The 17,085-nt window shown below is 41.5% G+C and overlaps 1 protein-coding gene, 1 long non-coding RNA gene and 1 pseudogene across 2 annotated transcripts in view; 2 read left to right on the top strand and 1 right to left on the bottom strand.

Moving 5' to 3' along the window:
* Positions 1-3,791, bottom strand: part of FAM241A (family with sequence similarity 241 member A) — a 40,354-nt gene extending 36,563 nt beyond the window's left edge. Inside the window, exon 1 of the mRNA XM_027103528.1 lies at positions 3,469-3,791. Coding sequence (XP_026959329.1) covers positions 3,469-3,642 — 174 coding nt within the window. The 5' untranslated portion in view covers positions 3,643-3,791. The remainder of the gene's footprint in view (positions 1-3,468) is intronic.
* A 23-nt stretch (positions 3,792-3,814) lies between these two features.
* Positions 3,815-17,085, top strand: part of LOC113619024 (uncharacterized) — a 354,176-nt gene continuing 340,905 nt past the window's right edge. Inside the window, exons 1-2 of the long non-coding RNA XR_003432251.1 lie at positions 3,815-4,592; positions 9,636-9,687. This is a non-coding gene — a long non-coding RNA (uncharacterized LOC113619024). The remainder of the gene's footprint in view (positions 4,593-9,635; positions 9,688-17,085) is intronic.
* On the top strand, positions 13,470-13,829 carry LOC113619022 (small integral membrane protein 7 pseudogene; annotated as a pseudogene).

Below are 17,085 nucleotides of genomic sequence, written 5' to 3'. Positions count from 1 at the left end.
AGCCGCTCCGCGGCATGTGGGATCTTCCCGGACTGGGGCACAAACCCGTGTCTCCTGCATCGGCAGGCATACTCTTAACCACTGCACCACCAGGGAAGCCCCCTAGATTGTTTTATAGTTCTACATTTTCCGAAGTATACATTACTTTTATAATCATAAAGAAAGACCTTAAAGCTAAAAATAATGATTCTAAAGTCAATCCAAGGACGGTGGGACCTTTCTATCCCACCTAAGGCAGGGCCATCTTAGGTTATTCAGGTTGTAAAATGCCACATACATACATAAATGTAATAAAAGGACTGGAGATATTTAACCTTCCAGGTATGCAGCAGGGCAGAGACTCTCTTACCTAAAGGGACCTGGCATTCACAGTCATGAACATACTTGGATCACCTCTCATGCACACAATTACCAACACACATGTAGGACAGCTATGCCCTGTCCCTTCAGTTCCTTGGGCGTTTTGCCTCTCTCCCTGGCTTATCTTTCTTAGAGGCCAAACTCCTACTTCAGACTTGACAGTTCTTTCATCTAGGGAACCTGGTCCAGTCTATCAAGTCCTCCTTTCCTAGGATAGAGGCTGCCTTGTCAATCATGTACCTGGAAAGATTTAGGCCAGAAAGACAGAGGAACCTTAGTTTTCTCTCAGATGGAGTAGTACTTAAGGATAAATAGTAAAAAAAAAAAAAAAAAATGATGCTTATCTTAGTTATTAAGAAAACACCTATATAAATACTGGTATTTTGGTATTACAGGAAATAAATACCATTTTGATCTGGTATCATAATAACAATGAGCCAAAGATACGTTTTGTAAAGTCAAAGCTGATGAAAGAGGCTTCCAGGTAGAGGGAAGGGCATGAGTCTTTCAGACAGGAATAGAAAGAAAAATCAGTGAAGGTAAGGATATATGTAGAGGAGACTTTAGGCTGGGGAATAGCCAAAGGAAGAAAGCTCCTTCATCAAATGATCAGCTAAGGGCAAACTGTGAAGGAACTAGAAATAGAAAGGGATTTAATACAGCAAATTAGGGGCTGACAAAAATCTTTGAAAGAGCTGGAGGAGCAAAAGTCAGGTGCCTTCTGGAGCTGTTGCATTCAAGAGCACACCACCTGTAACCCTGATCCAGATATAAAGGAGCCTCTGCTATTACTGCTGCCGCTGCCACTACTACCAATTCTCTCTTAACATCCGCGACGCTACTCAGATTCTGGAACATTAAGTGAGTGTGCTAAGCAGAAAGGACAGCAGGGAGATGGCCTCTGTCTCATTTCCAGCTAATTAGTTTTGGTTCTGTTTCTGTTTATATCACTGTTTCTATGGAAAAGCTCACTTTAAGTTCTAAGCAACAAGTTTACAAACCAAGTTTTCAAAAATACTCTGTTTGTAATTTGGAGTCCATGTGTCCTTAAAACAACAAAACAAACACACACCATCTGCCTAAAGAAAAACAAAATAAAACAAATCCTTAGACTATGTTTTATAGTTGTTAATTTCATTTACCTCTCCCTCAAATATCTTTATATCTCTACCATCATTGCAAGGCAGTGCATACAAATTTTAAATTTCATTTTCAGGACTTGAAAAAAAAGCTACACTTATTACCAAGAAATGACTTATCACAAAAGCTTGCTTTTTACACCAATGAGTTGGGTTGTATCAATTTTTTGTTCATTTTTGACTTCTTTATAAGAAGTTCTTCTTTGGTGCTGATATAGGAGAAAATGCATATCTCAGGTGTAATTTTCAAGTATTGTGTATGTGGACTTAGAGTACATAAATAAATCATGTGATAAAAATAAATGATAACATTTTCAAAGGAGTACAGGAAAATAAATTTACATGACATGCAATGAAAGAAGCAGGTATGCAAAGTATATCTGTTTTCTAGGCTATATGTTTCATTCTTTTTTCGTTTCATCCCTTGTCGTTGTACCATAAACAATTTTGTTAAGACCAGAGCTACTGATGATGAAAAATCCACAGAAGCTTAAATGAAATATTTTACATGCTCCCTTAAAACCACTTGAAAATTACTTTGGGTCCTTTAGCTCAAATACATCCGCCCCCCGCTCCCCGCCAGGGAGTTCCTGTTGCTGTTTTCTTCACTTTTCCAGTTGAACAACTAAAGTAAGAGGAAACAGTCCTTTAGCTACTGAGTCATGGTACAGTTAATGGGGTAAAACTACCAGGAAAGCAGTCAGGAAGATCTCCTAGCTACCAATTATTTGCTTCAGTCACCATCTCTTACATTGTCAAAAGAATGAAAAATTACACTTCCACATGGTGAGCAAACCTAATGCTAAGGCATATTTTGTATGTGCCACACAATTATTTCTGTTTTCTAAACAATACTGAGACACTAGAACTTATACTTCATCTATTAATGCATTTACTGATGATGTTGGAGTTTGTGAAATGTGACAAAAAGAACAGATGCAGAAGGATAATGAGAGGAGACAGGTATCAACTGATCTCAACAGTATACACTGTAATAAAGGCAAATAATCATTTTAATTCTTGGTCTTTACTGTGATTCTGAAGGCTAGCTTATCTTGGTTATTTTTGAAGGTCTAATTACTGTATTTGCTGGTGAAAATTCATCCCACATATAATTCAATTTCTTTTATTAAACTTCTTGCCTAATCTTGAAGATAAATGATGTGTTATAATGCCTATTATCACATACTTAACTTAGTGAAAGCAAATTCTGAGAGTTTCAAAAACTACCCAACTTCTCTTTTCCCTTATTATGGCTGGACTCATACATTTTTCCCCTTTGGTACCAACTGAAAGCAATTTTCTTGCCTTTTCAGTTTTTTTTCTTTCTGCCTTAGGCATTATTTTTTTAACTTAATTATTACTCAGCTTTTTCAGTTTTTAAATGAAGTTTAGATCCCCTTTGGGTTCATGTGAAAAACTTGCTCTCGGAGAGTCCCTGTCAAGACACTTATTGTAATACTCGCTCCTACACGTCTTCAGATACTGATTGCATGTCTAGAGAAATACACCCACACCTTACAAGAGGCGCTAGGTGTGAGTTCAGAAATGACAAGATGGAAGTCGAGAGGGGAGCCACTGGCCCCTAAAACACAGCACCGGGGTATGAACTCGAAGTTGAAGAATGTTTACATGTAAGGCTTTTAGATAAGTGACCGTTATGGAGGGCACTTCCACAGACCCCCGGGCTCCGGCCTGAGAAGCCTCTGCCCGACGGGTGGGTAAGGGCGGCGCTGACCCCGCCAGGCACGCGACTCCTGGCCGGCACTTGGCAGCGCACACGCGACCCCGCGGCCCGGCCCCGAGGGCTCCGTCCAAACGCTCTCCGGGGCCGCTTTCCAGAACGCCGCGGCGACCAGCGCCCCACGCCGAGCACAGCCCCGGCGCCGCCCGCCCTACGGGCCACTTCCCTCTGCCGCCGCGTGGGGCTCGGGAAACCGGCCGGACCGCGCCGCCCCTCCTGGATCACCTGCTCTTGCTCCTCCTGCGGCCGCCGGTCGCGCCGCCGCGGGCTCGCCCCGGGATCCGGCTCGGTCCCCGCCGCCGCCCGCTCCGCCAGCGCGTCCCCGTCCTCGTCGCGCTCTCCGCCGCCGCCGCTGCCGCCGCCGCCGCCGCCGCCAAGCAGCTCCCCGGCCGAGCACATCCCGCCGCCAACTCCTGCCGCCCGGGACGGCCGCCGGAGGGGCGAAGCCACGAAGCCGGAGGCAGCGATCGCCGCCCGAGGGCCGCCCTGGGATCGGCCACACTCGCCGCTGACAGGAGCCTACGGAGCGCGCCCCGGCGGCCTGGGCGCCGCAAGTACCAGCCCGGCCCGGCCTCTCCTGTCACCGGCTCGCCCCGCCCTCGGCCGCCGGGGCGGAGCCCACCCGGGGAAGGGAGGGGCCAGGGCAGAGGCGGGGCCAACGGGGCGCGCGCGCGCGCCTGTGTGTGTGTGTGTGTGTGTGTGTGTGTGTGTGTGTGTGTGTGTGTGTGTGTGTGTGTGTTCGCGCGCACGCGTTTGTGAGAGAATATGAGTGTGTGACTATGTACATTACAGACTGTGTGTGAGAGATTGTGAGAGAGAGGCTCTGTGTGTGTGTGTGTGTGTGTGAGAGACTATGAGAGAGAGTGTGTATATGAGAGACTACGTACGTAAAGACTGTGAGAGATTGTGTATAAGAAATTGTATGTGCATGAGACTGTGTGTGTGAGAGCTCGTGTGTGTGAGAGCCTGATAGGCACTGTGTTGAGAGAGACTGTGAAAGACGCGGTGTATGCGTTTGTGAGGGAGAGAGGAGAGCGTGTGTTGGTAGGTGTGTGAGAGAGGGAAACACACGCAGACACAGAGCTCCACACTCCAGCGGAGCCCCTCTGTGCTTGCCTGGCACTGGCAGTGTGCCTGGGTGTGATGCCGGCTGCCTGTCCTGAGTAGCTGTCCATCCTTTACAAGTAATACACATTCTCCGTCTATTTTGTTCCTTTTGCCTCCTCTCTGTGTCTCTCTGAAGGTCTGAAGGTCTCTCTCTGTTGAGTGCTTCCCTGGTGTGTGTTGGTTGTTGGAGCCTTGGGAGCATTTGGTGGTGTATCTGCCTTTGTGTATATTTCTATAAATGGGTAAGAATATGTCACTCAGTGTGTGGTAAGGGAGACATCTTAGTTTATAATTCTTTTTCATGCTACCTGTGGTATCGCAATTTATAATAAGTAACATATATATATATATATATATATATATATATATATAGCCTTTGTCCCCATTCCTGGCACAGAGCTCCTAAAACCTTGGAGTTTCCTAAGTGGTGAAAGGGATAAAGATGTCTTTTGTTATGTTAATGAGGCAACTTTTTGATAGCCCCTAGGTAACTTAAGGGTGGGGCCTGGTTGTCAGAAGAACCAGCCTTGTGATTAGAGGATTGGAACTTTCAGTCCTCCCTCTGATCTCCTGGGAGGGGAGCGGGGCTGGAGGTTGAATTGACCACCAACGGTCAGTAGTTTAGTCAATCATGCCTTTGTAATGAAGACTCCATAGAAACCCAAAGGATAGGGCTTTAGAGAACTTCCGGGTTGGTGAACACGTGGAGATGGGGGGAGAGTGGCAGCTTAGAAAGGGCATGGAAGCTCTGCGCCCCTTACTGCATACCTCGCCCTATGTACCTTTTCATCTGACTGTGCCCCTGTATTCTTTGTAATATCCTTTATAATAAACTCCTAAAAGTAAGTAAACGTTTCTCTGAGTTCTGTGAGCAGCTCTAAGCAAATTAGTGGAACCCATAGAGGGGATCGTGGGAACCTTCAATATATAGGTGGCTGGTAGAAGCACAGGTAACAGCCCGGAGTTGCAATTGGCAGCTGACGTGTGTGTGGTGGGTGGAGTTGGAGCGAGGGGGAGGGGGGGGGGGAGGGGCAGCCTTGCGGAACTGAGTCCTTGGCCTGTAAGATCTGTGAACTTATCCCCAGATAGGTAGTGCCAGAACTGAGTTAACTGCTTAGTGGTGTTGAAAAACACACATCAGACTACCCTACCCATTTTGTTAAAGGGAAGTTGAGGGCACTTAAATAATGTATCAAATTTTGTATATCTCTTATCTGTATTTTGAAAAGATAATAGACTATTGTATAGATAAAATATCAGGCTATCTTTCAATGGAAAGTAAATATGCCTAGGTATGGAGAAGACTGAATTATTTGAGATGTTCTATTAAAATGTCTCTAGGCCCAGAGGGAATTAAAATAGGCGGGAATGTAAAGACTTATTTTAAAGACCTGTTTCCTGGTTTTGGTAATCAGGATTGTAGAAGCTAGAAAATATGCCTTTGGTTATCACAAATTAGAAAGAAAATGAATTTGGTTTATTTCCTTTCTTAAAAGCCTTTAAAACCCCAGAGGAAAGTATTTAATATTATATATATATATAATCAGAAACAAATGTCACCATGGGAACCCAAAAGCATTCCCTGTTGGACCTCATTGCTTTCCTCTAATGACATTTTCATTCCTGAAATTTTGCTTTGGCTCTTAGTAGTGTTTCTTATAAAAAATGACCTTATATATCTATTTAAAACAAAACTTTAGGATTATGTATGTGGCACAGAGAATATCCGCTTTTTACTGCCAACTCTGTGGAGCTTAAGGCACATTTTGAAGTTCACCCTCTTTTGGCTTGTAGCTGTTAACTTGGTAAATCGAGCGGCTATGCACTCTTCAATCAGGTTACAGGGTGAACAGAAACTCCTTCTATACTTGAGGACTCAGAAGGCATAGAATTTATATATCTGGCCAGGAAAAAAAGAATAATACAGAACTTAGCTTTGTTCAACTTAGGGGACAAGTCTTACTTAAGTACTTTAGAACATACTGTCTGGCCCTTTGGAAAGTCAGGCTTCTCGATTCTTTGAGAAGTGTATTCATTCATTCAGTTATTTAGCAGATATTTATTGAACACCTCTAGGCATTAGGCCCAGGTCTAGGTCCCTCCTCTCATGTAGCTTCCATTTAATTTTCTTTTGAGTTCTATTCTGCTTTCCCTGGCAAAAGCCAAGAACTTTCACCAAAAGGTGGCCAGAATCCTCTGATTCCTGCCTAGGACTGATGTCAGAACCTCTTCATTTTCTTATTTTATTTAGTGCTTGGGTTTCCTCTTTGAACTGTTATTCATTTGTTTATAGAGACTTTAGTCTTTCCTGAAGATTTAGAGAATCACCTCTTATTAAAAAACCCAGTAGTAGCATTTTATACAAAAGACATTATTCAGGTTACATCACAGATAACATACTTTCAAGTGTGTCTTATGAGAGGGGAGGACTGTTTTCCCTCTGTTGCATACTATGAATAATAAATATATAAAGCTATTACTTCCCGTTTCCCATGGGAAATATAAGATTCTTATTACCTAGGCAACTATAATGTGTTGGTCTCAAATTGTATGCAGTTTAGTTGTGATTTTATTAGTGTATTTACCTTGTGTTTTCCCAGGAATTAATGAGTGGCAAAAAACAGACTCATTTCTCAGGAGTGGCCTGTGTAGTGCAAAGGTGTCTTGTGCAGTTGCTGTGGGAACTCTCTCACTTTCACACCTTTAATATCTTATTTTTAACGTTCTTCCACTCTTATGTGTACAACTTTCCAGAGAGAAAAGTTAACAAATCAGAGTGATCTGTGCTCATTTAGTAATATAATATTAGAAACAAATGCAGTTATTTGTAGAAACTGCACCAAACTTCATTTTTCAGTTTAATTTTTGACATACTATGATGTTATTATATGCTTCCTGTGCTTTAATTTTTGCCTCTCATTTTTTAAAAAAATCTGTTTGCTTCCCATTTAGCAGAGCCTTTGGTATGGGGAATAATTTTTGAGATGTTTGAAATCTTAAGTAAAATCCCAGGAAAAACTATGGTTTCTGGACAACATGTGAATTTAAAGGAAAAGGAACTTACTGGAGAACACTCACTTCCTTTATCGTTCTTATTTTAAGGAAGCTATATCAGAAGCATGGTGAACCAATGCTTTCTCAATGTTCTCTAGCCATCCCAGAGAGTCCATTCTGATTGGGAGAAGGAAAAATTTACCTTTCTTCTTGGAATTAATTTCTATTCTCTCTTTTGTTAAAGAACAAAATTCAACTGAATAAATTTTAAAGATCTTATTGGGTTTTTTTTTTAATTTCTTTTTTTTCTATTCTTTCGGACGCGCAGGCTCAGCGGCCATGGCTCACGGGCCCAGCCCCTCCGCAGCATGCGGGATCCTCCCGGACCGGGGCACGAACCCACGTCCCCTGCATCGGCAGGCGGACTCCCAACCACTGCGCCACCAGGGAAGCCCGAGCTTATTGGTTTTATTCAGCCATTCATGAATCAGGCAGCATCCAATCTAGCAGATAGAACTCCAAAGAAATGTACAACTTAACAGGGTTTTATAGACCAAAGTGAGCAGGAACAGGAAAGTTATACTGGGCATTTGCTGATTGGTTAATGCTGGGTTATCCCCTTATATGGAGCAAAGGAAGTCTTGGGGCCTGGTGAGGTAACTTGTGCTGGGCAGGCAAGGGCTGATCAGTTGACCTAGGCCTTCCTTCTCTGAGGCTCGAAATTTAGTTAAGTTTTGGTTTGTCGATGTGGTGTTTAGCATGAGTGACTTCATCTTGAGCCTAATCTGTTTACCTTAACTGTTTTATTCTCTTTTTCTGGTGTGACTTCTTTGCATCCACATGTACTACTGAGTTCTCTCCTTATAGTAGGAATGTAGATTAAGAGTTGTGTTTTCACTGAAAAAAAAAAAAAAAAAAAGAGTTGAGAAGGCTATTCAAACTCACTAGTAGAGAAAAAAATGGAAAAGTAAACAATTGTAAAGAACTACTTAATATATGTTAGCAATTTTTAAAGTGTTGAATAAAACCTAATGTGGACAAGTCTTAGAGAAATGGTTAAACTCAATTACTGCTAGTAGCACTGCAAACTGATGGCATTCTTTTGGTGGTGCATATTCAGAACCATAAAAATATTCATACTCTTTGACCACTAACTGCAGACCTAGAAAAAAATTCAAAAGAGGTTAAAAAAAAAACAAAACTGTTTGGTGTTCAAGGCAAAACTATAGTGAAAAGTTGAAAGAAGCCTAAATGCTCTCCAGTAGGGACATGTCTGAGTAAACTATGGAATTCCAACACAGTTAAATGTATAAGGCCTTGAAATAGTAATGATAAAGATTTTATATTAATGTGATAAACACATTTAATATGATGTTAAGTGGAAAAGTGCAGCCTGACAGTAGCAGAGCCACTTAGCCTGTATCTCAGGAGCTGGGAAGATAAAAAGTGTAATACAGAACTTAATTCTGTTCAACTTAGGGAATAAGTCTGACAGAAGTGAAATTATGTGAACATATAGATCAAATTTGGAAGAGAAATTTTAAAAATGTTTTCTGGGTTGTGTGTTTCCTAGTAAAATTAATTTTAACATTGTAATTTAAAAATAATCATTTTTAAAGATCTGTTTCTGTTTTCTTTGTAAAATTGGATGGCTGGCACGCAAAGCCTGGTTGCCTCAACTTCATAGCTGAAAGTTGTTACCTTTTGTTGAATAATTTAGTTGTTGAATGGGTTTGGATCTTTTATTCATGCTGTTCTCAATAATTTAGAATCTTAAGTTGGAAGGAATCTAAGAAGCATTTCAGAACAACCTCCCACCAGTATAGGGATCCCTTCTATAACATTCCTGACAGACGGTCACCCTCCTTCTGTTTGAAGGCTTCCAACTATTTGGAAGCTCCTTCTGTTTGAAGGCTTCCAACTATTTGGAAACTCATTACTTCATGATGCCACCTGTTCAATTACTGGATATCTCTAGTTGTTAGAAAGTTCTTTACAGCTACTGAGTTGAATCTGTATCCTTGTCTCCTCTGCCTACTGGTCCTAATTCTTTCCTGAAGTACAAGAGAACTGATAAATCTTTTTTTTTTTTCCCCTCAAGACAGTCTTTTGAATGTTTTTTAAAAGGCAGTTTTTGTCTTCTCTTAGCCTTTATTCTTTCAGCTGTTATTTATGGATAGATGTAGAATTTGTAGATTTTGCCATTTATTATCTGTACCTACTTCTTATGTTAACAGTACCCCAGCTTTTTTTATTGATTCAACTCTCTCCCACTCTGTCTGTGATTTCAGTGAAGATGACTCTATTCCTGGATCCAGGAGTGGAGAATAACACCTTTACTAAGTAAGTCAAATGCATTTCACCCTTCCTACCTCCCATGGCTATAGTGACTGATTTGAGAATGTGCACATGGCCCAAATCAGGACCGTCAGGGCCAGTGAAACTCAATTCTGGGATTTTTGTTTGTACTGTAGAAAAAGCAGTCTTGTCTACAGGATTGGTGTGTGCTGATATGAGCTTGGAACTACAGGAGAACCATCTTATAAGGGCCTGAGAATGAAGTCTGTCCAGCAGAATGCATGACTGAGAGATGAGCTTTTTGTGGTACGTAGGCCTCTCACTGTTGTGGCCTCTCCCGTTGCGGAGCACAGGCTCCGGACGCACAGGCTCAGCGGCCATGGCTCACGGGCCTAGCCGCTCTGCGGCATGTGGGATCTTCCCGGACCGGGTCACGAACCTGTGTCCCCTGCATCGGCAGGCGGACTCTCAACCACTGCGCTACCAGGGAAGCCCTTGGGTTGGCTTTTTATCACTTACTAAAGAAGTTAGAATGATACAAGCTCTAAACTAGGGTACAGAGGAAATGAAGTAGTTCTGCTACTATCAGACTGCAGAAATGAGGGCAGTTCATTTAAAGTCTCTGGTACTGAATTGCATCATCAGTAAAATGAACAAGTTTAACTGGACAATTTGAAAAACCTCCTCCTCCTTTAAACTTCTATGATTTCTGTATAACTTTTCCTCTAGATCTAACCTGAGTGTCTTGGCTCCTGTCATTTGCTTTTATTCCAATTGGTCAAGTTGTTCTTCTCGGAGGGGTTAACTCTCAAAAGCAAAAGGATAGAAAGAATTTTCCTATGCTGCATCTTTTTTTAATCACTCATATTTAAATTATTTTCCCTATTCCCTACCCCTCAATCTTTTAAAATGTTTTAATGAACATATAAATTGTCCTAATATGATTCTAAGACATCTATAATTTTAAGACTTTGTCATGAAATAACTCCCTTTACTCAGTGAAAATTAGGTCTATTACGTTCTTGTCTCTAACTTTTCATTTTGAAAAATTTCAAACCTTCAGAAAAATTGCAAGAATAGTACAATGAACACCAGCAGAGCTTTTACCTAGATTGGCCTGTTGTTGATATTTTTCTGTATTTGCTTTCCTGTGTGTGTTTTCCTAAATAAATCTATTATTCTTAATGTGTCTTTAAAACAGTATGTATTAAGAAAAGTAAGGACTTCTAAGAGGATTCCTGGAACCATTTAGAAGGATCTGGAAAAGTAGAGTTGGTACAGGGTAGGGACTAACAATTCAGAGTCTTGACTTTTCCTGAATTTCAATCCTGGCTCTCTCTAACCTTCAGTTCTCATATTTGTGAAATATGGGTATTATTGGCACCTATTAATTAGTATTAATTAATTAATTAGTATTACTATTAAATACATTGATTAGTATTATTATGTGAGTAGAGCTCACATGAGATGTTTGTGATTTTTCATTGCTTGTGGGAAACCATAGTTATCTGTGCTCTGCTAATGACGTTGGACCTTGAGTTTCCTCACATGGGAAATAAATTTGTGGTTGGTTCAAAAGGGAATGCAAAGAGCTGAAACAGAAATTAAAGAATATGTGTTTTTGGCTGGGCAAGAAATTAGACCCCATGCTGAAAATTTCAAATAGCATCTGCCAGCAAGGTACTAGTGGAAGTAAAACTAGATAAGGGTAGCAGATGGGTTTTATCTCACGTGCCAGTTACTCTTCATGGCTGTCTGGTACACTGTATAAGATAGCTTGTGAGAACTTTTTGGGAAAGAATAACTGCCATGGCACGGGAGATATGAGCACTGGCACAAGTGCCATGTATTTGCCCCTCCGATCTAGGTCTGAAAGACAAAGGAGGCAAGTTTCAGGGATGGGAAATGAACTTGACAACTGGCTAGTAAATACATTTAAGACTGAGGAGATTTTCTGCCCGTTCCTGTGAGCTGGAAGCTTCTCTCCAGCCAGGCTGCTGGCAGCCAGAGCCTGTCCCTTTTCCTCTTGCACCCAGAGGAGTGTTTGCACTCTTAACCAGAGCTCGCGGGGCATCTGCGGAGATTACATCCTACTGCATCCTTGACTTTCCTGGTGCGGTGCCACCTTGGTGCCACAGTCCCTAATTATTAGGATGAAACCCGTTCCAAGAAGCAGCATCCGCCCTCCCACCCTGTCCTCCCTGTGGGTGTGGGGGCAGCATCAGTGTTTGGACGCCAAGCAAGAACCCGCTCTGTGTCTCCAAAGGCAGTCTGTTCAGGGATGGAGGTCAACCCAGAGCAAGGACTTGAGTAATTGGGGGCCCACATTAGAAGACCCTGAGCCTGGAGGAGAACCAAGGTGGCGGAGTAGAAGGACGTGCTCTCAGTCCCTCTTGCGAGAACACCAGAATCACAACTAACTGTTGAACAATCATCCACAGGAAGACACTGGAACTCACCAAAAAAGATACCCCACATCCAAAGACAAAGGAGAAGCCACAATGAGAAGATAGGAGGGGCGCAATCACAGTAAAATCAAATCCCATAACTGGTGGGTGGGTGAATCACAGAACAATTATACCACAGAAGTCCACCCACTGGAGTGAAGGTTCTGAGCCCCACGCCAGGATTTCCAACCTGGTTGTCCGGCAATGGGAGGAGGAATTCCTAGAGAATCAGACTTTGAAGCCTAGCGGGAATTGATTGCAGGACTCTGACAGGGCTGGGGGAAACAGAGACTCCACTCTTGGAGGGCACACACAAAGTAATGTGCGGGGGAAGGAGCCCAGGGGAAGGAGCAGTGACCCCAGGGGAGACTGAACCAGACCTACCTGCTAGTGTTGAAGGGTCTCCTGTAGAGGCGGTTGGTGGCTGTGGCTCACTGTGAGGACAAGGACACTGGCAGCAGAAGTTCTGGGAACTACTCCTTGGCATGAGCCCTCCCAGCGTCTCTCATTAGCCCCACCAAAGAGCCCAGCTAGGCTCCAGTGTTGGGTTACCTCAGGCCAAACAACCAACAGAGAGGGAACCCAACCCCACCCATCAGCAGACAAGCAGATTAAAGCTTTACTGAGCTCTGCCCGCCAGAGTAACACCCACCATCAGTCCCTCCCATCAGGAAACATGCTCAATCCTCTTAGATAGCCTCATCCACCAGAGGGCAGACAGCAGAAGCAAGAAGAACTACAATCCTGCAGCCTGTGGAACAAAAACTACATTCACAGGAAGATAGACAAGATGAAAAAGCAGAGGGCTATGTACCAGATGAATGAACAAGATAAAACCCCAGAAAAACAACTAAATGAAATGGAGATAGGCAACCTTCCAGAAAAAGAATTCAGAATAATGATAGTGAAGATGATCCAAGACCCTGGACAAAGAATGGAGGCAAAGATCGAGAAGATGCAAGAAATGTTTAACAAAGACCTAGAAGAATTAAAGTACAAACAAACAGAGATGAACACTACAATAACTGAAATTAAAACTACACTGGAAGGAATCAATAGCAGAATAACTGAGGCAGAAGAATGGATAAGTGACCTGGAAGACCGAATGGTGGAATTCACTGCTGTGGAACAGAATAAAGAAAAAAGAATGAAAAGAAATGAAGACAGCCTAAGAGACATCTAGGACAACATTAAACACAACAACATTCACATTATAGGGGTTGCAGAAGGAAAAGAGAGAGAGAAAGGACCCGAGAAAATATTTGAAGAGATTATAGTCGAAAACTTCCCTAACATGGGAAAGGAAATAGCTATGCAAGTCCAGGAAGCACAGAGAGTCCCATACAGGATAAACCCAAGGAGAAACACGCCGAGACACATAGAAATCAAACTGCCAAAAATTAAAGACAAAGAAAAATTCTCAAAAGCAGCAAGGGAAAAATGACAAATAACATACAAAGGGCTTCCTGTTCTGATGGACGCTCCGGCAGCAACAATGATCGGGGACATCCTGCTGTTTGGGATGCTGTTGATGAACGCCGGGGCGGTGCTCAACTTTAAGCTGAAAAAGAAGGACATGCAAGGCTTTGAGGAGGAGTCGAGGGAGCCCAGCACAGGTGACAACATCCGGGAGTCCTTGCTGAGCCTCAGATATTTTCGAATCTTCATTGCCCTATGGAATGTCTTCATGATGTTCTGCATGATCGTGCTCTTTGGCTCCTGAGCTCCAGGTACAGAACCGGAAACACACCTTCACAGAGTGTCTCTTCCTCCATCCTGATGACTTCAAGAATGTTTCTGACCAGAAAAGCAGTGACCTTCCCAGAAAGTCCAAGCTTGTGGTGGGTGGAAAAAATGTTTGCCAAGATGAACACAGTTTCCCAGCCACGTCACTGTTGTCTTTTCAAAGATATTTTCATTTTGACCTCTGCCTTGAAATGCTGTCTACTTAAAAGAGTTTGAAGAGTGTTTATGTGAGGGGCTGTAGTGTCTAGATTGTTTAATCAGATCGGAATCCCTCTTCTACCAAACTTTCACAGGAAACCCATTTCTGGGTATTTCTTGGTTTATTTTTAATAACCATCATTTTTTTGGTTCAAATTATACAGATTTTTAAAAATCTTTTGTATCCAGGAATCTGAAGCAGAAAGGTTGGCTTTTAAGTTTGATGCAGCCTCTCATTGGACTACATTTGTGAGGAATGAACAAGTTCATTGTTGTTGCGTCTGTGTCCAAATTCCTTCCCTATCCCAATGGGCTCTGCTTGGCCACTCCATGCTGCTCAGGTTGTCCCCAGGACTTGAAGGGTGAAGTGTTATGGGTTCCTGTGGAACAGAGGTGCAGAGCAGTTGGCAGGGTGGATGGGGGTTTTATAAGAAACTTTGGCTTGCCTTGAAGCCCTCTATTAAAGTAACTTTGGGGCCCATTAATTGTATAGTTTTTAGAATGAGAGTGATTTATGTGGTGATATTGGGACCCAGTTCTGAAAGCTTGGGTTTTGGGGTCTGCTTTTCAAGTGGATGATTTCAAGGTTGAAAAACAAGGCTCATTGGAGGAAATACAGCATTTTGCATAGAAGCTTCTTTGAAAGGGAGTCCTGGTTTAATTGCCAACATGACACTTGGGTGGTCAGTGCCCGGATCCTATAGGTGTTTGATTTGTTTGTTGTGGTTTTTGAAATCCTAACTTGCAGTTAACCTGTGGGAGGAAAAAATAATTATACAGGCTCTTAGAACTAAAGAGCATTGAAAATAAAGCTCATTTCTAAAAAGGAAAAAAAAAAAAAAACATACAAGGGAACTCCCGTAAGGTTAACAGCTGATTTCTCAGCAGAAACTCTACAAGCCAGAAGGGAGTGGCATGATATACTTAAAGTGATGAAAGGGACGAACCTACAATCAAGATTACTCTACCAGCAAGGATCTCATTCAGATTCGATGGAGAAATCAAAAGCTTTACAGACAAGCAAAAGCTAAGAGAATTCAGCACCACCAAACCAGCTCTACAACAAATGCTAACAGAACTTCTCTAAGTGGGAAACACAAGAGAATAAAAGGACCTACAAAAAGAAACCCAAAACAATTAAGAAAATGGTCATAGGAACATACATATCAATAATTACCTTAAACGTGAATGGATTAAATGCTCCAACCAAAAGACACAGACTTGCTGAATGGATACAAAAACAAGACCCATCTATATGCTGTCTACAAGAGACCCACTTCAGACCTAGGGATACATTCAGACTGAAAGTGAGGAAATGGAAAAAGGTATTCCATGCAAATGGAAATCAAAAGAAAGCTGAAGTAGCAATACTCATATCAGATAAAGTAGACTTTAAAGTAAAGAATGTTACAAGAGACAAGGAAGGACACTATATAATGATCAAGGGATCAATCCAAGAAGAAGATATAACAATTATAAATATATATGCACCCAACATAGGAGCACCTCAATACATAAGGCAACTGCTAACAGCTATAAAAGAGGAAATCAACAGTAACACCATAATAGTGGGGGACTTTAACATCTCACTTACGCCAATGGACAGATCATCCAAACAGAAAATTAATAAGGAAACACAAGCTTTAAATGACACAATAGACCTGATAGATTGAATTGATATTTATAGGACATTCCATCCAAAAACAGCAGATTACACTTTCTTCTCAAGTGTGCACGGAACATTCTCCAGGATAGATCACATCTTGGGTTACAAATGAAGCCTCGGTAAATTTAAGAAAATTGAAATCATATCAAGCATCTTTTCTGACCACAACACTATGAAATTAGAAATGAATTACAGGGGGAAAAATGTAAGAAACAGAAACACATGGAGGCTAAACAATACGTTACTAAATAACCAAGAAATCACTGAAGAAATCAAAGAGGAAATCAAAAAATACCTAAAGACAAGTGACAATGAAAACACGATGATCCAAAACCGATGGGATGCAGCAAAAGCAGTTCTAAGAGGGAAGTTTATACCTATACAAGCCTACCTCAAGAAACAAGAAAAATCTCAAACAAACAATCTAACCTTACACCTAAAGGAACTAGAGAAAGAAGAACAAACAAAACCCAAAGTTAGAGGAAGGAAAGAAATCATAAAGATGAGAGCAGAAATAAATGAAATAGAAACAAACAAAAAAAATAGTAAAGATCAATAAAACTAAAAGCTAGTTCTTTAAGAAGATAAACAAAATTGCTAAACCATTAGCCAGACTCATCAAGAAAAAAATCAATAAAATTAGAAATGAAAAAGGAGAAGTTACAACAGACACTGCAGAAATACAAAGCATCCTAAGAGACTACTACAAGCAACTCTATGCCAATAAAATGGACAACCTCGAAGAAATGAACAAATTCTTAGAAAAGCACAACCTTCCAAGACTGAACCAGGAAGAAATAGAAAATATAAACACACCAATCACAAGCACTGAAATTGAGGCTGTGATTAAAAATCTTCCAACAAACAAAAGCCCAGGATTATATGGCTTCACAGGTGAATTCTATCAAACATTTAGAGAAGAGTTAACACCCATCCTTCTCAAACTCTTCCAAAAAATTGTGGAGGAAGGAACACTCCCAAACTCATTCTATGAGGCCACCATCACCCTGATACCAAAACCAGACAAAGATACTACAAAAAAAGAAAATGACAGACCAATATCACTGATGAATATAGATGCAAAAATCCTCAATAAATACTAGCAAACAGAATCCAACAACACATTAAAAGGATCATACACCATAATCCAGTGAGATTTATCCCAGGGATGCAAGGATTCTTCAGTATATGCAAATCAATCAAGGTGATACACCATATTAACAAGTTGAAGAAGAAAAACCATATGATCATCTCAATAGATGCAGAAAAATCTTTTGACAAAATTCAACACTCATTTATGATAAAAACTCTCCAGAAAGTGGGCATAGAGGGAACCTACCTCAACATAATAAAGTCATACAACAAACCCACAGCAAAAATCATTCT

The sequence above is a fragment of the Aethalodelphis obliquidens genome, unplaced genomic scaffold, assembly GCF_003676395.1.
Source record: "Aethalodelphis obliquidens isolate GAN/ISIS:26980383/991018 unplaced genomic scaffold, ASM367639v1 scaffold6, whole genome shotgun sequence".
In the NCBI taxonomy this organism is placed as follows: Eukaryota; Metazoa; Chordata; class Mammalia; order Artiodactyla; family Delphinidae; genus Aethalodelphis; species Aethalodelphis obliquidens.
This window is presented reverse-complemented; position numbering and strand designations above follow the sequence as displayed.